Source organism: Syngnathus scovelli, chromosome 2 (genome assembly GCF_024217435.2).
Source record: "Syngnathus scovelli strain Florida chromosome 2, RoL_Ssco_1.2, whole genome shotgun sequence".
Classification (NCBI taxonomy): Eukaryota; Metazoa; Chordata; class Actinopteri; order Syngnathiformes; family Syngnathidae; genus Syngnathus; species Syngnathus scovelli.
The window spans coordinates 19,428,672-19,453,620 of NC_090848.1; the positions used below are offsets into that span (position 1 = coordinate 19,428,672).

At 40.5% G+C, this 24,949-nt stretch overlaps 1 protein-coding gene across 1 annotated transcript; it reads right to left on the reverse strand.

Annotated features, from left to right (window-relative positions):
- On the reverse strand, positions 1-24,474 carry LOC125988622 (LHFPL tetraspan subfamily member 3 protein). Its single transcript, XM_049754050.2, has 4 exons — positions 23,227-24,474; positions 7,112-7,348; positions 5,015-5,031; positions 1-4,003 (listed from the first exon to the last, which is right to left on the reverse strand). Exons 1-4 carry the CDS (start codon positions 23,786-23,788, stop codon positions 3,950-3,952), a joined length of 870 nt encoding a protein of 289 aa, XP_049610007.1. The 5' UTR covers positions 23,789-24,474; the 3' UTR covers positions 1-3,949.
- Positions 24,475-24,949: the final 475 nt, after the last annotated feature.

Below are 24,949 nucleotides of genomic sequence, written 5' to 3' on the forward strand. Positions count from 1 at the left end.
AAACAAAATATTTTTTTCTTCTCCTCATGTAATACATGATATTTTGGCAAATTTCAAGAATGAACACAAACGTCAACAGAAATCAGAACATAAATCACCGGACGTTAGTCATCATTGCCCCGTACCTCACCCACCCCCTCCCAAAAAGATGTCTTTATACATGGTATTGCATGACAAAACAGTTCAATGACATTTACACGGTCAGCAAATATTTGGGGGTATCAGAAAATGCTTTTCCCCCTTTGACGCATCTTTCTGTCTTTGAATTTAAGATGAACTTATTTAATTCAAAGTAGACAAACTTTTGCCCCCAAATTAAAGTAAATAATCAGGTGGGACATCTTTGCTTGACTCCAAACTGAATGGACCCCAATTTCTGAGTCAGATCCACCTTTGCGACAAATGGGAGCTCAGTCGGAGTGTCTTAGTCTTTTAGTAGAAAAAAAACCTACAGTGTCACTACTTGTTTTGCTGGTTCTGCACCACATCTGGATCAAGAGTTCTTAGAGGCACCTGGAGTAGTAGAAAGATGTGCTCATCAGGGTTAAGATAGCGTCAGTTCCTTGTTAAGGTTGATTTCGGTTTGGCGTCGACTCCTCAGGATTGGAAAAAGTGGAGCCTTGACCGGCCAACGTGCGGCCAACGACGCTTGGAGGTCCGAACATTAGCCTCTTTCGAGTTTTTGTTCACTCCCTTAGAAGATTTTTGTCGTTTGTTTCATGAAAGACATAGTGTATCCATAAAAGTATTCCCAAATGAGAAGAGGGTAAGAAAATCCTGATATATATTACCTATCAAGACACATTATCACCTTTTCTATGCAAAGAATTTGAGATGGAACATGTCCATGCTTAGGTGTCTGCATTGTGGACTAATTGTCTAAAAAGTCTAAAGAAAGAAAAACAATTACCCCACATTTCTCCGTCAACCTGCCTTTACATATTACAACAATGGTTTGCACACAGTTCATCGGTGGTTTCAAATCAAGGCTTGGCACCGCAATGGTTGATGAGGCGAAAATCGTGAGTGTGACAGCATCATTAGATTCAGCATAAGGGCTATTTTCATATTGCCTGCTTGGCCCAGCTTGTAAACCCAGAGTAGTCACTCCAAACGTGTCAAAAGGAACCGTACCACATCGGTGCGTTTGCAAGACGCACTTATTTGAGCCGTTAATACAGTGCTGTGGACACAGCTTCCTGAGAGTTAGCTAGCAAGCGTCCAAAAATAACCACACGTCTAGCTATCTGCTCATGACTGTACCTGGACTGCATAAAGCAAGGTCAGAGGATGCATACAACGTGTTCCTGCAGAGGAGGCTTGAGTGTGACTCATGTTTGAAATTGGCGTCTTGAGTAAACATGTCCCACTGGTTTTGAAGCCTTGTCAGACAAACCCGCAGGTGTCAGAGGTTAGAAAATACCAACCCACCTAAAGATGTTACCAATCAGCTGTATGCTACGCAATTAAAATTAAGTCTAAAATCGGTGTGAAAGCAAACATTTGCCCTTTTAAGTACAGTGGACCTTCAGAACTTGAACACAATTGCTTCCGGGAGACTGTTCAACCTTTGTTGTGTTGATTTTGAAATATGTTTTGACAAAGGAATTCACAAAAATAGATAGTTTCCAGCAATGTGGCGGATTTATTGATGCCAGCCTCAGCTTAGATGTCGTCACTTTTTATTCGGTTAACTTGTGTTCAAGGAATACCGATAGCAACGGGTCTCATAATCTATACTGTAGGTAACCTCATTTTTGTATTCAGTTTTAGTTTTTGTTGGTCTTGCTATTGTCCTTTTTGCCAAATGTCAATAATAGCCAGATGCTTTGTTTCCTGTATATGTAAATTTTTACACTTTTATTTCAGCTCAATTTCCATTTATGTTTTATTCAATCATGCAAGCCCCAAGGGTCCAGTGTATTTAACAAAGGCCTACTTTCGCCATGGTTCCTACAACTGAGCCATTCTACCCAATACGACTTGCCAGTTACATGTTTGAAATGGCATTCACATGTTGCTGGTGCAGCAAAAACAGGAGCTACATGTTTATTGGAGCAGCAATGTAGCAACGTATGTAGTACAAAGCTTATCATTTGTTTGGAATTCTAGGAATACCTTCATCAATGACATTACGTCTTCTTTCTTTCTACTGTAGATCCTGATAAAGGTGCAAATCCAGTATTCATGCGTAATGCATGAAGCTTAATGACAAAATTCCCAAAAGACTCTGAGATGGGATTCTTTCGTAGTCCTGTTCTGGTGTCGTGTGACAGCACTTTTGTGAGTGTTGGACTTGTTTGTTCAAATAAGAACATCTACTGTAAATAACAGAAAACAACTTGACAAATAGACACAAATTGGTAAGATTGCTCGATAGAAAATATCTGCTCATCGGGAATTAGTGTGAAATTGAACAAAACCGTCTAATTTTATTGTACAGTGAAACGAGTGTCCACCAATTAACATGCACAAATTGCACCAATGATGAAGTAAAATAATTTTAAATAATGTGAATTCAGCTGAAACTAAGAAAATTGTGAATGTGTGGCTGCATTTTGCTAGAAAAATAGCAAAATACTGTCAACATATTTTAAAAGATTTACAATAAATAAGTTTTTTTTTTTTTTTTTTTACATTTCAAATAAAATGCATTGTAGTCAATTTTCTTTGCTCTCTTATGAATGACTCATGACCTTCTAAACAATTGGGTGGGGGGTGACTAAGGAATTTCTGTGTAGGAATTTCAGTAAAATATAAAGAAGTCGTTTTCCAAAATACATTAGGTAAAGCTAATTTTATGAATGCTATCATGTGTAAGGAAGTCTATAGTTAGTACGATCCCCGTGATTCTTAAATCAGAAGCCCTTTACGATAGGGTGGGATTAGAAAGGTTAATAAATAATTCAAACACTTTTACTTTTGGTGGTAATTATTACAATAAATGTGATTTTATAATTGTCAAATGAAGACGTTCTACAGTTTTTATCAAACATCAATCACGGCTTATAACGTACTTTTTACAATGAGTGTAGGCCTGTTATTTGACAATATTAAAATGCTATGTTTCATTTGAGTAATGATTCCTGATAAGGCAAAATTTGAGCCTCGTTGTGATATATTTTATGAGGTCTTGACATTATCTGTACTACTTTCTACAACAAGCCAAGAGGCAAAATTGTCCTTACCTTTAACTGATCAATGATCAGTCTATAAACCATTTCTTAAAACCTTTTTAAAGGATACCTATTCAAGAAGAGTAGTACCCTAAAATCTGTAATTTGTCACTGCCTTTATTAATGATGCAGTACTTTTATGTTGTGCTGACTCTTGCAGCTTTTGGCATTGATCAATGTTACCTGGAAAAACTGCAGGCATAGTTGCTTGTCCAGTGAGCGCTTTTAGCCTCACATTGATTGGAAATGTAAATACAATCAGATGAAAGTATTATGGAATTACAAACTCCAATTGCACCGTGCACTTGATGGCCAAGACTAGTTTAAGAATTGAGATTTTAAAAGAAAGGCTTAAAATTCAACTACTCTACAGGGACTCTCAGCTGTCATTCATGAAGATGTGTACAAAAACGCACAGTGAGTTGCAAAATTATGGTAAATAAGTCTACAGACAAGGTGGTTCCTTATATTAAGAGTTTCTCACAAAAGATCTATTCTTCTTAATGTATTTGTTGACAAAGTCAAGTCTTCAATTCACTGTACAGACGTTTAGTTTTTTGTTTTTCCAAAATATAGTTTATCCCAATGACTTTGTTGTTGATTTTTGTATTTTTTTGTATTATCTTACATACTCCTGTACACTTGGTGTCTATTGACATTGGGTGATATCCTGATCACTGGAAAGAAGAAGAAGAAAAACAGAGAAGAGGAAGTAAAAGAGAAACAGAGAGGAATAGTAGAAGAAGAGGAGATGTCCAGTGTGATCGTTGTCCTCAGTGAAGACGTTGGACCCCGTACCTTGGCTCTCTTCTATCCCGAACCTCAATCTAAAATTAAAACAACAAAAAACACGCACAACATGAAGTAGTCAACAAATGAATGATTCAATTATTTATATAATCTTTGTCATAATACAATACTGTAATTACATTTTAGATGTCAGGCACCCAATTATTTAATTCCCATTCAGCTCTGCCGTTGCCTGTGACGGCTGCCGTGGCCGATGGGACATAGAGCAAATGTAACTTGAGATGGCTCATGTATTGCATGCTTTTCAAAGAACATACCAGATGGTCGATTTGGCAACTCTTGGATATTGTGTTCAACATTCTTTGTGGTGCTTTCCCCTATCCCTGCACTGGCGTGTCTTTGTACCACCAACTGAGCCTTCCCGTGTAACGCTACCAAAGACAAATTCACAACTTGCTCCAGTCCTTTTATCTGCTTAATTTGCCATGAAATTAAACTCTTTGGCATTCAGGGAATTCATTATTTTGGAGCCAGGGAAATACCTGTATTAAACTCCTTTCAGTAGCCCACCCCCTACACACGCACGCACTTTTTCACATCATGCACAGAGGGGAAATGACAAATGGCAATATCACAGCAACACCTCTTCTCAGGAGAATTTATTTTTTTAGATTACGCACTATGATAATATTGCACTCTAATTAGGTTGAAAATGAGAACAACCTGAATGAGCTTTTTTTTTTGTGTTGACATTATTTGTTTGCATCTTGATCTTTATGTGTGAGTTTGACCAATGTGAATTCAAAATAACGTTAAATTTTGGTGATTATAGAAAGGAAACTTGTTTAATCACCCTTTTGTATTTTTATGAATTATTTGACATTATCTATTTTTTAAAGGGGTCTGTTCATGTTCAGTATCCACATTTACATATTTACACACACTTCTATTGCGATACATTGTGTGAGTGGGTGTATATGAGTGAGTGAGTGTGTGAGCGTGCGTGCGTGCGCGTGCGTGCGTGCGTGTGCGTGCGTGTGTGTGTGTTTCATGCAAATGTAACTGACAAAGCAAAATTCCTTACGTACCCTGGACACAGCAAAATCTGAAAAGACACAAACAGGACAAGTGTTGGCATGAAGGCAATAACAAAAAGTGGAAGAAAGTGCATACTCGTGCAAAACATTATGCTTATGTAAGTCTAAGTTAAGCATCCAAGTCATTGTTTACGGCTGAATGATGACATTTGTTGGCCGCATGTGCTGGCTTATGTTTATTTCTTCGTTTCCTCTTCAAATGCTACCCTTTCAGTGCTGTTTTTTTTTCTATTAACGTGAATCAAGTTACATTTTCCTTATTATTGATTGCTGCTAAGCCAGAGGGCAATTTCACTTTCTATGAATATAAAAGCTGTAGGGGGGGGGGGGGAGTACACAGCTGATGAAGCAATGGATCCATTCGTTGTGTAAAAAAAACAATGACGACAACTCACAGTCAGTGGGGTTAATCAGATAAAAAGAGAAAGACATGCCCACGCACTGGAATATCTCTAGTTACCATGGAAACCATCAGAGATCCATCGGAGAAGTGAAACATCTTATGTCACAATTCTCCCATTTATATTGCAGTCTCAGCCTCTTACACCTTTCTGTTTTACTGCATCTTGCTCCCGATCTACTGCTATAGCTTACACCGTCCACTCTACTACAGTCACTATTATGTCATGGCTATCTCTGTTTGTTTCTTCTATAGCTGATTAACTCTCCTTTTTGGTGTTCTATTCATTTTTGTCTCTCTTCTTCCGTTCCTTTTCTCCAATAGTCCTTTTTCACACAGCTTAACAAAAAGGATTCAAGTGTCCTGATGCAACTTTGTGTAAACTGTCAGAGTTGCACCGAGGGAGCCTTTGAATGCTGCACTGAAACTAAAATGAAAAAATGAGTGAATTGTTTCAAATCTGAAAATTAACAGGAAATACTATACTATGCTGTATTTCTTTCATCTGCATCTCATTAAATTAAAATTATGGGTATATGCATTTTCATTCTATATCTGATCATATACAAGTCAACATAACACTTCAAATACTGTGGAGCCTACAATGTGAAACACCCTTGAGGACACACAAATCCCAAGTTCTCCAAATATTTTCGATAAAAACACAGGGTGCCCCCCCTTAAATTATTATTTCTTTGTAAGTGAGGAAATTCTCACTCAAATGATCTAAAATGTAAACAATGTGGAGAAAAAAAATATGCCTGCTTAGGACGTCAAAGAATTTTAGAGAAGATACATTGTCATTGCTAATTACAAGGGATCTGACATTCCCAACGGTCCAATGGTCTGGGGCTACCATGTGACAGTGTTGGACCACAAGGGACACGGTCACCAGTACAAATTTAATAAATAATCATAAAATAAATGTAAGGAAATCAACATAAATTCAATATTTTGAGTATTTTGTATTTATGTATTTTGGCCACCGAGTCCACACACTTAACTACTGCAGTTCATGCACCGGTAGGTCTACATATGTAATTATATATTTTGTTATATTATTGTTTTAAATCACACTTCCTATTAACTGGGGAGTGTAGAGTGTGGATTTTTGATGACCCTCTGACGCTACATACAAAAACATTTTGCCTTTTGGTTATTGAGAATGCACGCTTCTTTGTTTCATCCATGGATCTTACTTGATTGTGATTTTTTGGGGGGCCTAGATGGCCTTTACTTGAGTGCATTTTGGTCACTGAGACTACACATGTCTCTATTTCAGTCAGTGCTGGTTCTGGCAGAGCCATCACAACTTGGCTGATGGTTGCCCAACAGTATGCTCATTGTCGGACGCTGTTTAGTTGACAGTACAAGATGCTAAGCTGCAGTATTTATTTTATTTTTTTTTACAGAAGGAAAATCAAAAGTTGGTATTTTACTTAATTGCCTGTGATATTTAAGATTTTTGTGTGAATTTAATACATTCTTCTTCGGGACCTGTGCCACACCTTAACAAAGTTTCATGGAAAAGTTATAAGGGGTAATCCTTCTTAAATGCAAATGAGAGCAACTGTCTCAGTCCTTTTGTGAATGGTGGAGGTGGTGAAAAAGACTTCCCTTGATTCCATATTTGGGAATATATTCATATATATATACACAGTATGTTATTGCAAAGAACACGTCTTAACCTTTGTTGTCAGTCTGCAGGTCGTCCAGATAGAAATCATTTTGCCGGTTGCCCAGGACGAAGGCCATTAAGGAGAGGACCAGGGCGTTGAGAATGCCCATGATGGCCAACATGTAGGCCCAGCGTACAGAGCAGTCACCCAGGGAGTACTTCCCCGTATGCTCCCCGCACATGTCCCGGATGACCTCGGCATCCCACCCGTCAGGAAAGATCATGCAGCCCAGGACCAGGCATACACCTGCATGAGAACAAGGAAAAGGAGGAGACGGAATTAGAGGAGGAAAGATTCAGGTTCATTTATTAATGACCACACAACAAGTTGATGGAATTTTTTCCAGTACAGCATGACATGCTCACATCTCTGTGCCAACACACAACAATACAAACAATAAATAGACAGATATGCATAGAAACATCAATTAATGATTTAGTTTAGTGTCCGTACAGCTGTTGGGAAAAAAACTGTTTTTCAAGAAACTTATTTCATTGGCAGGGACCTGTAGCGGCTTCAGAAAGGATGTGAGAAGGAGTAACACAGGTGGGAAGCAAAAAGTAACAAAAAAATGATAATGTAGAAATTGAACTGGAAGATAAATGAATTTGGAAAAGAGAGATATTTCCTTGATATAGCCATTATTTATAAGAATTCAATTTTGTCAGCTACAATGATGATTCAGGGCAAATGTGTTTTATATTGTGCTAGGCTAAATACGCTAGCTAGTAACTAAAAAAACTAAAAGATATTTAGTCAAAGCTATGGAAACATGTTTTGATTAAAAGAAATTCAGTCAATGCTTGTCGTGCTTTAACAATAACACAGTACGGAACAATATTTATTTTCAAGCACAAAAGTAATAAAAGAGAGGAACTATAACCCTAATTCACAATGCTTATATACAATAAAATGTCATATTTAATTTTTTACCTTCCCGTACCGTACTTTTAGTTGAATCAGTACTTCTACTTATTCCAGAGTCTTTGTTCAAAATAACCTTTTTTCTATTTATGTAGGCCATCTTCGGCACAAGACTACACCACGGTGATTTCAACCACTCAGTTTGTGACTTTTTTTAAAAAATATTTTTCAATGATTCAAACAAAATCTTATGCCAGGAAAGGGCCAGTGGTTGTGGAGTGGTTCCCATATCTGAAAGGTATGAATCTGGCGTGACTCTGTGCAGGATACATGGTATGGAATATGGATGAGCGGATGTACTCATGGGAAAAACATGAAAACATAACTGACTTATTCAGGTTAACTTGGCCTTGGTGCCCTGATACGTCTTAGGTGCAATGCTCACTCGCCACTGCTCAATGGGCTGTAAGAACACTGCATAAAATGCTCACAACATTTCTGTGTTAGTAGCTGCTAATGTGCAATATCATGCATTAGAATCTGATTATGGAGGGGGAAAGGAACGTAACAATAACCCTGGCAGCTTTCTTTTCGAAGTGCTTGAAGTAGCTTTGGTGATGGTCGACAGTATATGGAACAAAGTAGTCAGACACACCCTTGAATTTATTAATTATTCAATCAGAGGATGTGAACCCTAAAATCCTCTGAATCGATATATTATTAATTTTTAAGAAGCTCTAAATGAATGGACAACATTAACCACTGACGCATTTGCACGCAAAGTGACGAGTGAAATCTGCTCTCTTTCTAAATTTCTGAAGCATGGTTGACCCCCTAAATGAAACTTTTCTGTCAGGGAATTAGCGAGTAGCTTTTGATACAATTTTTGCAATATTTTGCCACTGGTGACAATAATACTGCAGTACAGTGATCAGCATCAATCAGTCAATTACATGGAAATCGCCTTCAGTATCATGACATTTACCCTAAAGAAGAACCATCCATTCATTGATTTTCTAATTATCTCCATTAGGGTTGCAGATGAGCTTGAGCCTTATCCCATCTGACTTTGGGCAAAACGCAGAGTACACCCTGGACAGGACTTGCTGAACTATTGCAGGGCTCAAGAAAAACAAACATCGACAAGAAAGCTTTTTCTCACTCACATACACAACCACAAACGAGGGTGTCCACATGCACACAAATACAAACACACGTAGAGTCCCACACCTAGCAAAATCCTTCATGCAATTCAAAGGGCACAAGTGAAATGGTAATCCATACTTTGCACGTATGCTCATTCATCAAAGTGAGCATCACCCTGGGAGCTGATTGGACCACGTCCCACGCTCACCAGCTCTGTTTAAATAGCATTCAGCCCGCGCCAGCCTGAGGCTTTGTAAGTAAAGCAGTGGGATCCAGTGGGAGATGGTGAACATACATGGCAGCCGTCACACTCAATCTTCATTCAGGCCACAACACGTCTTTTTCACAGCTAACATCACCAGCGCTACTCATAAAAGAGGATCAGATTTGACCGAGCTGTTGATTATTACATGTCACTCAATGTCCGGTAGATTAAATGTCCGCCGAACTTATTTGGTGAATATTTCAAAAACAGACTAAGACTAAGCGGCAGCAACACCTATTGAAAGAAGTAGAGTAGTGATTGGTAGATGCCTGCTCCACCATACTGGAACTATGGAGGAACATACAGTATTTAAGGGAGCAGACTTGGATTCGAGACGAGAACATAGAAGGCATTATTGCACCATTAACAAACACCTTGAATTGTCATATTGATGCTATGTTTCTGCTTTTTGCCATTGTAACCCCGAGTCATCATATGAGATACTATCCATCCATCCATCCATCCATCCATCCATCCATCCATCCATCCATCCATCCATCCATCCATCCATCCATCCATCCATCCATCCATCCATCCATCCATCCATCCATCCATCCATCCATCCATCCGTCCATTTTCTGTACCGCTATGTCCCCACGGGGGTCGCGGGCGTGCTGGAGCCTATCCCAGCGGTCATCGGGCAGTAGGCGGGGGACACCCTGAACCGGTTGCCAGCCGAGATGAACAACCATCCGCACTCGTGCTCACACCTAGGGGCAATTTGGAGTGCTTAATTGGCCTTCCAAGCATGTTTGTGGGATGTGGAAGGAAACCGGAGTGCCCAGAGAAAACCCACGTGGCACGGGGAGAACATGCAAACTCCACACAGGGAGGGTCGGAGGTGGAATCAAACCGGCACCCTCCTTACTGTGAGACGGATATGCTAACCAGTGCACCACCAAGCCGCCCTGAGGCAGAGATAATTCAGTCAAAGACTAGTCCCCCATGCAGACCCGCAGGAGGCAGAAAAAAACAGCCACGTCACAATTCACCAAACTTCCTGTCAGATGCCAGGGATGGCCATATTGCCTACAGCCCACCATGTAAGCTAGGGGCCTGTTAGTGAAAGAGAAGAAACTTAAACAAGGAAAGCGTAGAAAAAAACAAACAAAGGGAAAGTGGATGTTTATGTTTGGCATATGCTTATGTTTAAACATTCAATTAAGTTGCTTAAAAAAATCCAGCAGAGGAAGAATTTGAATTTTATCCAGTAGATTATACCCTCAGCTAGCTGCCTGTTCATGCATATTTGGGAGCATTTGAGGTGATGTACATTAATATTTAAGAATCTTTGTATTCGTGTTTTGCAACTTTTGATGCTTCTTGGTGGTGGAATTCATTTTGCACTGTCACTTTGATACTTGTGTAAGTCATACAGTTTGCGATAAGCGATTCCCTCTGCTGGTGTTTACCTTCTCTCCACTTAATAATGTATTCTGCCTGTCCTATAAGCTTTGCATCAGCACTTGTTGTCACCCAAATTCTGAATAAAATGGGCTGCAGGGCATACAATTTCTGTATGTTTAAGTAAAACAAACAAAGTCACGCAACTGACTGAATATTCAAAAGGGATATGCAAAACGTAAGTTAATCTTATGATACTCACTGAAAGTTTTATGTGTACCGTATATAGGTACTAAGAATTCCCGAGTTGCATTTTTGTTCAAATGTTGTTTCAAATTTTTAACTGCAAGACTTTGGCCATGTTTAACTTTAGAGGTTCCGCTGTATTTTTGTGGCTTTTATAGGCATCAAAGTTTTGGATGCAAATGTAAAATAAATGAAGTCCATTAAGTATGTGGTGGAGTGGTGTACCATTACCGATTCCCTGTGAAGACCCCCTGCTTCACCTTCACCATCCATCACAAGTCAATGGTGGGCGGTGCACTCGTGGCAACAGATGAGGGAGAATACGAGATTAGTAAGAGAACATCTCGAGCAAGGATACACTCAAAGTGTGACGGCTCACCACTCCAAATCATTGCAGGCATAATGAGGGAATGTAATGAGAAGGGATATAATGACGGTATTACAGTAAGTAATGAGAGAAAAGAGGACCAACTCAAGGCATCATCCTGGGAAATCAGAACATTATTAGCTTCTCTTTATGACCGCCGTACAAGATGGAAGCATAGACAGGCAATGAGAAAAATAATTTACTGAGTAATGAGCATCAGGTAACATGTTTTATGGGTTTTTGATGAACGTGCGCTATGTGAAAATGCTCCGGAGTCCCATGGAGGTTTGGGAGAGCGTGAGCATGTAGTTGACGAATCGGAGGGACAAAGTGCATTCACCTTAGGGCAGCTCATTTACCAACCGTTTCTCTTTGTTTGCCTCCAGTCTGTTCCAAAACAACCAGCGTTTTGCATGCTCAATGCTCATACCTTAACACACACACGTGTGACCATGCAATGCAGGTTCAAATTGTGTGTTCCAATATGATTTAGGATGTTATCAAGTTTTACTTTGTTGCTATTGCACATCAACTACAGTTATAAAACAAATGATTATTATTATTTATTTTTTTCAAAGTCAAAGTCTCCTTTATTGTCAATTCCTCCGCGTGTCAAGACACACAAAGAGATTGAAATTACGTTTCTCACTATCCCAGGGTAACAAGACAGAGTTCACAACGCACATACAAGTAAACAACACAGGAAAAATAAAACAAGAAGATGAACAATAAGAGTGATAACACGCTAGCCGCTCCCGATGCACAGCAGAGTCCGGAAAGATGACAGTCAACCAGGCCACTGTGAACACGAGCACACAGCAGGCACGCACTGTCCTGTTCGTGGATCCTATCATGCGAACGCAACCCATCTTGTCGTCCCGCGAACGAACGTACGCCAGGAGAATGGAAGGCACGGCTGGGCTAGCTGGGTTGGCCGCAAGCCTGGCCCGACGTCTCCGCGCTGGCCCCTCTTCCGCTGCCTCGCAGACCCGCTGCCGACGCATCACAACAATGCTCCAGGATGGAGCAGTCCGAGCTCACGACGCCGTCCAACCAGGGGAGGAAGAGCAGGCCAGTCCGGCGTCGCTCCATGACGAAGCAGTCCGAGCGCCCTTAATCTCTCCGAACCAAAGTCCAGAACGCCATAAAACCCACTTCCGCCGATGTTGAGCAGAACATGCCCGCCGCACTAGTAGCACGACGTATCACATGAGACGAACATACACAAAACTGCCGGACAAACACTCAGTAAACACTCACAAAACACCGAACGGGACAGAGAGTGGCTCAGGCAGTCCTGTCTACATTCTACCGTGGCACCATTGAGAGCATCCTCACCAGTTGCATCGCTGTCTGGGGTGGTAACTGCACTGAACAGAACTTGAAGGCCCTGCAGCGCATAGTGAATACGGCTGGTAAGATTATTGGTGCTTCGCTCCCCTCCCTGAAGGACATTTACAGCTCCCATCTCGCCCGCAAGGCAACCTCGATTGCGAGAGATGTGAGTCACCCGGCTCACTCTTTGTTTGACCTTCTGCCCTCTGGGAAGAGGTACAGGAGCCTGTGCTCCCGCACCACCAGACTCGCCAACAGCTTCTTTCTCCAGGCTGTTAGGACCCTGAACTCGCTACCCCCTTCTGCGTAGCGTGCGGCACTGTTGCGCTATTTTGTGGTATGTTTGCTGTACGCTCACTTGCTCCTTTTTTTTTTTTGCTCCTCTTATTTATTTATTTGTTGTGTTATTTATTCATTATACTTGTTTACTTGTTTGTCTGTTGTGGGCCGTGTGTGTCTTTGGCATGTGGAGAAATTGACAATAAAGCTGACTTTGACTTTTGACTTTTTGACTTTGCACACGCCGCCATCTTGTAGCTTTAGCCATGTTTTTGGTTTCTTTTCATAAATAAAATATAACACAGGAGCTTATAAAATGTCCGGGCGGCCCCATTAGGACAATCATTGTATCTCAGTGTACTGGATGTCAAGGATGTTAAGTTCCTCCTTCCCTCAATTTTTTTATTTCTTTATTTTGCTACAGCATGAGTGAGCTGGTGCCTATACTAGCTGACTTGGGGCCAGAGGCGAGGCACACTGGACAGGCTGCCAGTCTAGCTCAGAATTAAAAAGAAAAAAGTAGTGCTGCATAATTATTACACACTGGAAACTTCCCTTGCCAGAGCAGCACAAATATATATACGGTGACACACGGGTTAGCACGTCGCCTCACATTTCGGAGGTCATAGGTCTCCTGTGTGGAGTTTGCATGTTTTCATATCCTAATAACTCAATAACTAAAATTGCAACACATGGACTAATGCCAGTGCACTGACAAAGTGCCACCAAGCAAAGCATCAAACCACAGCTGCTTGGTATGATTGCATATATTTTATACTTCCATTTAAACAAAATAGAAAGAAGTATAACATGACATCCTCCATTTCCAACTCCAGTGTTTAAAAGTGGGCACCAGTGAGCTAAAAATAAAATGAGAGAAAAGCCCTTTGAAGCGGGTGGGGGTTTTCCCACTTCCTCCCCTTCCAATCTCTCAAGACGCTGCCTTCTGAACTCGGAGCCCAGAGACATCAAAGATGCCAAGCAAGGGGATCCAACAGCAAGTGGTAGGAAAAACGGGGCGAGCTGGACGCCCTCTGATGCAATACACTGTCGCGTCTTTATTTTTTTCATCTCACTTCATCGCCTCCAATCGTTTCACAAGCTGTCAGCTGTTTGGAACATGGCTTCAAAGACGAGCCCAACTAATGAGAGCATTCGAAAGAAAAAAAAAAAAAAACTAAGGCAGAGTTGTGATCCAACTAGTTAAATATGCTGCACCCAATCTATTTATAGCACAAAGGAGATATTTCTCGGGCTATTATGTAACAATTTTGACAGACTTTCTTTTCCACATGGCATGCTAATTCTAGTTAAACAACCCAAAGTGATTATATAAGAGATCTAAAAATATTGTCAGCATACTAAATTTAAATGTGTGCGCTCAATATTTTTAAGGGGAGCATCCAAAGCTGCCATGTTTCTCCAGAGCATTTTCACTTGATCTGCTGATATATGGATGTAATTCAATTTAGCAAAATGCAAAATAGTCATCAATCACAGAATCACTAATGTTAGAACGGCACTTCATTGGTGCATCAGAGTGTAAAGCTGTAAATATGTGAACATAAAGACTTCCCCATGTCCAGACAGTAATATAATAAAGCTGTCAAGGACTCTGCCCTCTCTTTGCTACGGTGTCTAGACCTTGGCCTGCTGTCCTCCATCTAGCTAATGGATGGCCTCGTCACTGATACACACAGCTTTTATAGGAGTTGAGATCAAGCCCATGTGTACATGCATGTATGTGTGCCTGCGGAATGTGCATGCATGTGTGTGTATGTATGCGTTATGCCGATGGTGGCACTTTACACAATCATACCGCCTCTAGGGTTCACTGACCGTTTCGCCGCATGAAGGACCTGCTTCTGCTACATTATTATATAGCCTTGTTCCCACTGACTGGTGAGGTTCAGTTCAGCTTACTTTGGTGCAGTTTTGAAAGATTTCCAGAGCAGATGGTTGCTTTAGCTGCATTTGTTTTGTGTGTTGCATTTTTCCCAGTGTTGCACAGCACCAGTGATCCTCACTGAAAGGAATTACATCTACCTCCAAAGAAAGATATGTTCATCCCTTCAGATCCAGACTGCAAATGCACAAAGCAACTGCCGGCTATCTATTAATGTATTTATCTATGTACATTATGTGTAATGTAATCATTTGTTTAAATCAAGTGTATGTAGTATTGACAGTTTATCTTTTGTGTTGAATGGTATAGCTACAGTATTCGAGCCCTGTTGCTCCAAGGCTCGCCTTACAAATGGACAGTTGTAATCATGCATCTTTTAAGAGTGAAAGGCCAACAAAGCCAACAATGGCTAGTGCCATACTTTAAAGGTGGCTACAGTGTAAAGGCATGTAGCCTCAGGCCTTCCCTTCAGATGGTACAAATTAATGTTTAAGGGTAAAAGAAAGACATGGCCATTCGTTATAGGAGCAAGTACATGCTAAACAAACACACACACACACACACACACACACACACACACACACACGCACACGCACACGCACACGCACACACACACTGACAGACAATGCAGAGAAGGGTCAAAGAAATTCATTATTCATTTGTTAGGCTATTTTTAGAACCACCCTGGTGACTTTAGAATTATTTATTAACCGCCTGATTATTAAAACATGTATGTTTGGTTGGGAAAAGAGAGGAAAGGAAGAAGTGGGGGCAGGGGTATCCCCTCGGGAATCGCTCGCTCACTCACTCACCTATTTCTCTCTCTCTCTCTTTCGCTCTCTCTCTCTCTCTCTCTCTCTCTCTCTCGCTGTCTCTCTCTTATTGTAGGTGTGCATCTCAGCCTATGAGGACAATGAACTATTATGTGGCACCGTGCTATGCATAAGATAGTGATTAAAAACATACGAAAGTTCATAATCATTCAAAAGTGTATGAAGTTGACATTTCCACCGTGAGCGGTCCTTGCATTGTGGCCGTCAATTATTTGCAAATATTTGCTGTTTAACCATACCCCCACGACCAGTGAGTGCATTGAATTGCATTACCTTCAAAGCAGTTACACATAGCCTTAAAACAAGTGTCGTCAACTTTATTCCACAGTTATTGGAAATATTTTAGGTAGAAACCGCACATATCTGCATATGGCGTTGTACAGTAGTTTGGAAGTAACTGTAGTTCGAATGCCTTTCAGACTGGATTGCCTGGCCATTGAGTGATCCTGAAAATCTTGAATGAATAAAGTATTTATGAATAGCACAACATTCATTTCAATTTGTATATCATAACTTGTCACAGATTTTGCAGGAAATTGAAACACTAAAATCCTTAAATGTAAATTATAAAAAAGGATTAGGCAGAATTTAATATTTCTGGCTTGGGATCAAATGAGACACAAAACTGAATAACTGCCAGTGTTGTATAAAAGTGTAATCATGTAAATGTAATGTATGTCTTTGCGCATTTCATTTACTTGGGTTTACTTCTAATTAAAATGGCAACCATGTATGTTTAATTCCGTCGAAAGAAATTGGAGCAGCACACAAGCTACAGGGGACTGAGCTACTTGAGAGGAGCTGGAGACTTTGTGTGTTGGTTAATAATGGGACATATTGACATTAATATTAATGTAAACATGCTCCAAATTAAATGTTTTTTTTTTCTTCCTCGCAGAAATCTACCATTATTGCTTTGCCCAAAGTCTCATGGATATCTTTGACAGACCACAGAGGACATACAAGTTATAAGGGCGACGTAAAAACAGAAGCTAGCCTAAAGTTATATAGGCTACCATCGTATATCCATCAAAAATGTCACTGGGCTCTTCCCAGATCCATTTAAGTTTTTGATTCATTCAAACATACTATCAGTTCAGTGAATGCCACAGTGACATTAAAAAGGGAAAATAAATTCTTGCATCAACATGCTGATCTTCGAGTTCCACCCACCTCTAAAGTTTTGTGGACAACTTTTGCATCTTTCATAGCATAATTCTCCTTTTTGTTTTTATTTCTTTGTGAAATTGCTGTGAAAAAACTCATTAAAAAGGGTGATGGCCCAAACTGTTGCTCAGCACTGCAATGTCATGCCCGTTGACCTGTTGAAGGTCCTTTCTTGGCATGAATCAAGTGGCAATACATTGGCTTAAAAAGCTGGTAATTTATTTACTTGTTGGAGTTAGGAATTCTATCATCCACCATCAATTACACACATGCACACGCACAAAAACACTTTGACCGAGCAGGAGCTGACACTTAATTTCTACCGGAACAGCTTATCCCCTGTGCCACGGCCGGCGTCCTGCTTAGTTCTGTTTAATATTGCAACAGCCAAGGTCAGATGCAAAAAGGAGATGGATGGATGAGCTGATGCATGTGGGGAGGAGTTGCAATGACTCATGGGCTTCCAGCCTTCCTATAGTAACTAATTTCTTCTGGAAGGGGCAAGAAAGAGAGTAGGAAATGAAGAAAGGCAACGGGAGCGATAAGGGTGGAAAGGGTAATAGATGGAATAAAATAGTGTATAGGAATTGCTGAAGATATTCTCCAAATAAACCAATCAATCTGACTGAGATCTTACTTGTCTCACAAAAGTGATTTTTTTGCCAACCAAAAAGAAAACATGAACTCAAACTGACTTCACTCGAGAGTATTTTGCCTGAATGGATGAAAATTCATGTCAAGGAACAAGCGGCAAAGCTCTTTACAGACCTCAAGGTCTTTGGGGAACTCTTGCCCAGTCACTTGTTCTTTTCATTTGCGGAAGCATGCAGCTTAGTCTAGACTTTTAAATTTAACATGCGTCCATCATTCATGTTCCTGTGAAAAAAAATAGCTTAAAAAATAGCTGTGCCACCCGATATTTTAGGAGGTATTTTTCTCACTAGGTTTTTGTGTTTTGTTGTATCTTTTGGATATACTACATTTTCTCAATTTTATTGTATAAAAGAAATTGCTTAGGCATATAAAAATACCTATATTGAGATATAAAATGTTGTCTGGACATTTACCCATACCACTATGTCATATATGACATCATGTCATATAATTTTTATTACTTCATTCCTTCAGCCAGTCAATAAAACCATAATGAGTCGGATCGAAAGCCATCCCTAATTTTGATTTTGTCTTTAAGAACTTTTTTCTTGTCTATATTCCCTATGGCCTAAAACAGTGGTTCTTAACCTTGTTGGATGTACCGAACCCCACCAGTTTCCTATGCGCATTCACCGAACCCCTCGTTAGTGAAAAATAATTTTTGGGAAATTCAAGACATAGATAATTTTTACTAGTGTACAAAATGAGCCGTGCATGAACATCACCTTGCTCAAAGAACAAAACCAACACTATGCATGACCTCACAACAAATTACATATTGGCGAATCAGAATTTACACAATAAATTAGGTTTGTTCGGACCTCCACAGTGGAGGCTCTGTCGAACCCTTGAGACCGACTCACCGAACCCCTAGGGTTCGATCGAACCCAGGTTAAGAACCACTTGCCTAAAATCTAAGCCAAGTCAAGTCAAGTCAAGTCAAGTCAAGTTTATTTGTAAAGCCCTAAATCACAAACAGTCTCAAAGGGCTTCACGTAGACAAAAAATGACAATTATTCTCAAAGCATCCCCTGATCTTAAGCTCCCAAAAGGGCAAGGAAAAACTCCAAAAAACCCTACCAGGGGAAAATGAGAAACCTTGAGAAGGGACCACAGATGGAAGGATCCCCCTTTCAGGATCACCAGGTTGTAATGGATGCAGAGAGGGCACAAGTAATACATAATATGAAAATCAATGAAAAAATGGATGTCGGAGGTGCCCTCGATTGTCCTGGCAGTGTCTTCAAGGAGGTTGAACTGCAGTTTCCTCATCTTGAATTAAATTAATTATCAGCAAATCAATAGAATATGGTTCAGCTTTTCCAGTTTGTTCAAAGGTGTGCAAGACACTTTATCTTTGAGTGTATTAACCTTGTTTGATTTTGGTCAATTCAGCATAGCACTGTTGGCCCACTTTCAGATTAGAGATGCCAAGACATTTTGCTCGGCCAAGAAACCTGGGACCCAGTGATTTGGCCTGGCTTCTATTTATCATCATCATTTTCACTTTAACCTTAACTTGAACTCCCCTAAGTTCACTGCAGTAATTATTCAATTTTAAAGAATTGCACACCCACAAATCTGACATTACATGGGAAACGTGTGGGTGTTCAGAGCTATACTGTCATTTGAGCTGCCATAAAGCTAAATTGCTAATGGCATTTTCATTGGATGAATGGTTGTCTTTCCCTCTCCGTGTTGGAGTTGCATGCACAACGCCATGATGATCTGCACCCTAACTGCGCATTTGGTCTAGTTGGCCTAAATTGAGGTCACTGTCAGTTCAAATTGGCCATCAATGTATTCACAGTGGCATAGTTGGTCACTAGGCTGTGCCAGGGGACAAGCTGCTACAGCCAGCAGGCCAGAGTGGAGGATTAAATGGACATCTTCAAGGTGGTGATCAGTATTAGGCCAAAAGCCAAGCCTATTAGACAACTTACCTCTGCGACAGATCATACGTTTCCACTGGAAGGACAACAAAATGTTTGCAACTTTTATGAACAAGAACTGATAATTTAAATATGTAATCTATCATTTCATTAATCCATTTGATTTTGTCTTGGACTGTGTCAGGAACATAGGAAGAGAACTGTACGTTGGGCAACATTGTTGGTTTAACTAAAATTAATATAATCGATGCATCTTAATTTCGTTAACAGTGTGTTTAATTTCCATTACATTTTTATTTATTTGTTACTTGTGGTTATACGAAATAGAAAAGATGGAAATTGCAATTATATTTAGATTACGCACATGCAATACAGTGGACTCGCTGTTCGGAGGGGTTGGGCTAAAGAATAAGAGAGAGAGCGATAGAAAGAAAACCGATTTGCAAAGTAGTGTCTGTGCACATCTTGAGTTCCTGCAATGCAGAGATGGACACTGGCACATTTTGCTGGGGTTGAGATTACTTTTTAGAAACATGACAAGATTGATGTGCATCAGCAGAGTCATGATATTTTCACAGATTTTATGGAGCTAAGCAATACTGCCGATAATGGCTGCATCATCATCAGATTCCTCAGCACAATCAATGCAGCAGGTTTAAGTTCATGGAATTTTACTAATGTTTTACCTGACTGATATTGCCACAAAGAGCACCAATCTGGTCCAGTAATTGAAAGCCTTACAAGAGAAAACCAATGCTGTTTGATTTATGCCAACATGAGAGCGCCAAACATTTCAACATGCAATCAGAGGACAGACCGCAACAGGACAAAACAATACTAGAGGGAAAAAGAAATATTTTGCTCTCCCTGCATTTCAGAATGCTGGCTGATGCTGCACAGGAAACTGAGCCCCACTCACTTCTGCTAAATCTACTGTATTTACCACATTCATCACCTCATAAAGAAGGTGGCTGTCTCTGCTGTGTACATATAAGGTTGAAATGTGTTCTGATAAATTTTTCATCTCTTTTGATCGATCCACATCACATATTGAAAATAATTCTTAAAATTATTAATTATGGTCTTGGTTCCTTTTATATAAGTAATGTATTTGATGCCAAAAGAGCCACTCTTCGAGAGCTTTTTTCAAACAGTTATTGATGATTTAAAATTTTAGACCATAATAGTAAAGACAATCAATCTTAATTAAACAATGTCCAAGAGCCGCCTTCATAAATCTCAAAGGCAACTCACATTAGGATAGTACATTTCCATTCAGCCATTTGTAAATGTCACGCATTGCCTTCTCTCCTGGTCCACGGACATTCCTGTGTCCACTGTCCATGGAGGCATTTACACATTATGCTCACCCAGCTCTCCAAACTGTAATCCGAACACGCAAACAAGCAGAGAAAACGTAACCTGCCCTGAGAAGAATAATCCTATCGACCTGGAATCATCCCTCAAAATAGCAGTACGGGTCATAAAAAATAAATAAAACCTCGGTTATGGGATGATGAATCCAAAACTTTGTTTTAAGACATAGTGCATCATCGGCAAGCTGAGATGGATGGTGGTAATTTGCATTTCAACAATATCATTGTAATGGTGCAGGATTCCTTACACAATATCATGGTTAGTACATTGGAGCTTCGTGTCTGCTTTATTTGGTGCTGTGAACAATCCCACCAATGCATTCCCACATTTCCCACTGAGAAATTAAAATAACAGCCCTAATTACCAACTACAAGAAGCCTGTAGTATAGTATTTTGGCAGACAGGCGCTTATACCATAAAAACGGGCGTAATTCCATTTTGGGGTGGTGGCTAGTGTAGTCTACGTTCTTTGGGACCGTGATGCGCCTCACTGGACGTTCTGGTGCATGGAGCTGCCGCAGCCCAGATACACCTGACAATTTGGACACGGAAATTAGAACACGTGCATCCTCATTTTCATGCCAGGGTAAGTCTAGTTTCGCGTGTTTTTGAATTTGGTAAACATGTTATGCCTCACTTGGTGCCCGGGCTGCAATGCCCCCCGGCACATCTTGTAAATTGGTGACACAAAGTAGTAAATTATACATGACCTAAACGCACTCTGAATGGTAGTGTACTTGGTGTAACGTAATTTTGGTGTTTGATCGAGTTGCAGGCAGATGCGGATTCGGCATAACGTTCATGTGCATGGTGGATGTCATCATTTCGTTTGTGAATATGACAAGAGTGTGGGTCAATCCATTTGAATTGTTGTAGAAATCAATTCATTGATGAAACTATAATAATTATCCTCCACAAACATGTAAAGGGGACCACCACAAGATGGGAGAATACAGAGAAAGGGATCTCTGACCTTTCCTTTTTGCACAACCTCTCTAAATCATCCAACAACCTGGGTTCTCTGCTCTGCACTCCCCCACTTAAGCTCTCTCCAGATGTTTTCAATGGCGTTGAGTTCTGTGGACTGAGATGGCCATCGGAGGAGCTTGATTCTATGTCTAGTGTAACATTTTTACAATTCTCAGTCGGAGCGTACTATGCTTCTGGAATCAAAATTGAAATTGTTATCGGGCTTTAAACACATCTTAACCAGGAGTACGAATAATTATAGAGGGCATTGTTTATTCAACTGGAAAATGTTTTTTTGTTTTTTCTTAACTGTGCACTGTAATTAATGGAACTCACTTGAAAAATTTAGTTTTTTTTTTCTTTTCAAATATTTGTAAAGAAAAGCAGCCCAAATCTTAAAACTAAGAATAGACGTTGGTGTCCCAAACACAAGAATGCTATCCAAACATTTGTAAGATTTTTGACTAAATATATGCACAATAATTGGTCAGAAGTAACATGTTTGGATTTTTATGAAAATGTGTTATGATTAATGGGTTGTAGTGTACGTATGTACCTTTGTCTGAAAGATGGTAAATCAGTGTTGATGTGTCTGCCATGTATGATGGTTGAGCTGCAAAATGACTTGCCAATTACGTTACTTTTGAGGGATCAGTATTGTGATACTGCTTCAACCTTGTTGAGGCCGGGATTAAAATATTTTTAAGAAGCAAGCAAATACTTAAATGTGTCTTAACGCCCTTTGGAACATAATGCACAGTTCGCTTTCACCACTAAAAAATTACAGACTTACCCACTCCCACACTAAACTCCCTTTCAGAATCTTAAAAAGGATGTTTTATCTGAAAATTCCCGCTTGCAGTACAGTAAGATTTTGTTCAATAAGACACTTGAAATGGCTTTGAAATGAATAGCCACAATTACCTGCTTTAAGACTATGGCAAAGTAGTTTTAATTGCCTAGCGAATTTAGTCAGATTTTTTATACAATAAAATAAGATGCAACTGAACTGCAATAGATGGAAATAGATATAAACCAATGTTCCTTTAAGAAATCAAAACAAAAACTGTGCCATCTTTGAAATTGTGACAAATTACAATGTGGAATGGTGGGAAGTGGAGTGTGTAGGAATCCCTAATCCCGCACTTCTTTTATGGGTGGGGGAATTCCTAAACACAATACACTGTACTATAGAGCTGAGGAAATTTAGTAATGAAGCCCCACTCTTTGCCCCCCTCTAGGCTACCCCCCCTCCCCTTTCTCTCGTCGAGTTACCATCACTTGTAATGTGAAAACTCAACCCACAAAAACGAGGCTCATTTCATCATTAAATTTAAACGTGACCAAAGCGAAGCAGACAGCTGCACAGATTCCATGCCTATGCCCCACAGGCACACAAGTACACAAAACGAATAGATGAAACAAATAAAAGACGGTGTCCCCCTTGCGCGTATGCGCGTACGTCCGTGCGCGCGCTTACCGCACAGCAGCTGCATCCAGGCGCAGGTCTTGTAAACGGTGGAGGTGTTGCAGAAGAAGAACAGTGCCATGCAGGCGATGCAGCCGATGATGAGTACCATGGAGAGCAGCACAAACACCGAGGCCGCCTTGAAGGCTCCTGACGGGATGGAACTGAAGTCGGAGAAGCTGCCCACGCAGGTGAGCTCCCGGCTGGACGACGGCCCGGTGCCCACGCAGTAGTGGAAGAGGCCGAAGTAGCCGGCCTGCTGAGTATTGACGCTGTCGCCGATCCAGTACGGCTGGATGAAGACCACCACGTTGACGATGGCGAAGCAGATGGTGAAGATGGCCCACAGCACCCCGACGGCCCGCGGGTTGTAGTTGTAGTTGTAATTGCCGTGATAGATCTTGGAGGCTTCTTGGGAAGGCAACATGTTTATTCCTCTTCTTGAAAAAAAAAAACCTCCCTCTTTCTCTTCACCCCCGTCGTCTGCCCCTGCACACCTTCCCAAAAAGGCAATCAAATCCACGCAGACACTTTTTACCATCCACTTAAATGCAAAGCTGGATTGGCCTTGCATGAAAGGAAAAAATGCTACGTGGAAAAAATACAAAAATCATAGCCTACCTATAGTTACTAATGAATAATTCACCACGACAAGTGATTCAACAGTACTCGTTTTCCTTGGGGCTACACCATGAATGATCCATCAAATAGGGGGATTTCTTTATTTCACATGCAGACGCGATGTTTTAATTTAAAGCGGATTTCCGTGCTTCATCAGCCAATATGTTTTCATGGTGTCTATCACGAGCGTCCAAGAAAGGGTGGAAGGAAGGATGGATGGATGTATGGATGGATAAGCGGTGTTATTTCGTCCGTTTTTTTTTTTTTACCTTCCCATGCATCCGTGGGATAACCCCCTTACTGTCTCACCTATATGACCAAGGATGTGCACATGAAATCGAAGGAGGGAAAATAAAAAGAGGAGGAGAAAGGGGATGGGATGCAGGAGACCGAGAAGAGGCGTAATCTCGAAAAAGCCCCCTCTGTCAAATTTGAGCAGTCCTTTCTTGTAAATCCAAAATTCTCCACCGCCACGACTCCATCATCATCATTTTTCTCGTCGGACAGCCTTTATCCACAACGTGTAGCCCCTCTCGCTGTCTCTCCCTATATATTTCTTTCTCCCTCTCTCCTCTGTCCTCCTCCTGCTCTCGCTCCTCTGCGCGCACCCCGGGAAGACGCTGATGTTTGTACTGATGACAGCAAGGGGGCGCGTTCACGTGCGCGGCCACGGTGGGTGGGGGTGCTGGAGTGTGAACGTTTGCGTCAAAGCGCGCCACCGCTGGTTTGAATTAAACTTGCAGGTAGTCACCCCCACCGTGATTGGAAGAAATCGGCCTTGACATAGTGAAATGGTGGGATGAAATGAAATATTAAGTGAGATAATATTACGTTTGCTCCTATGTACTAACTATAATATACAAGACTGGTGCAAGCAGGCATGTAGCATGATTAAAAATCTACACTCTCTTAAATTAATATTCAAGAATTAAAAGTATTTTTTATGCATGAAAAATTATTAGTTCATTCGTTGCTTTCCTTTTCCTCTGGCAATTGAAAATAAATTATTCTTTATTATTATATTTGTTATTATTTATTCTCTAAATTATTTATTTTTATATTTCAATACTGGAGCCGCAATCAAGATAACATTGGGCGAGAGGCAGACTACACC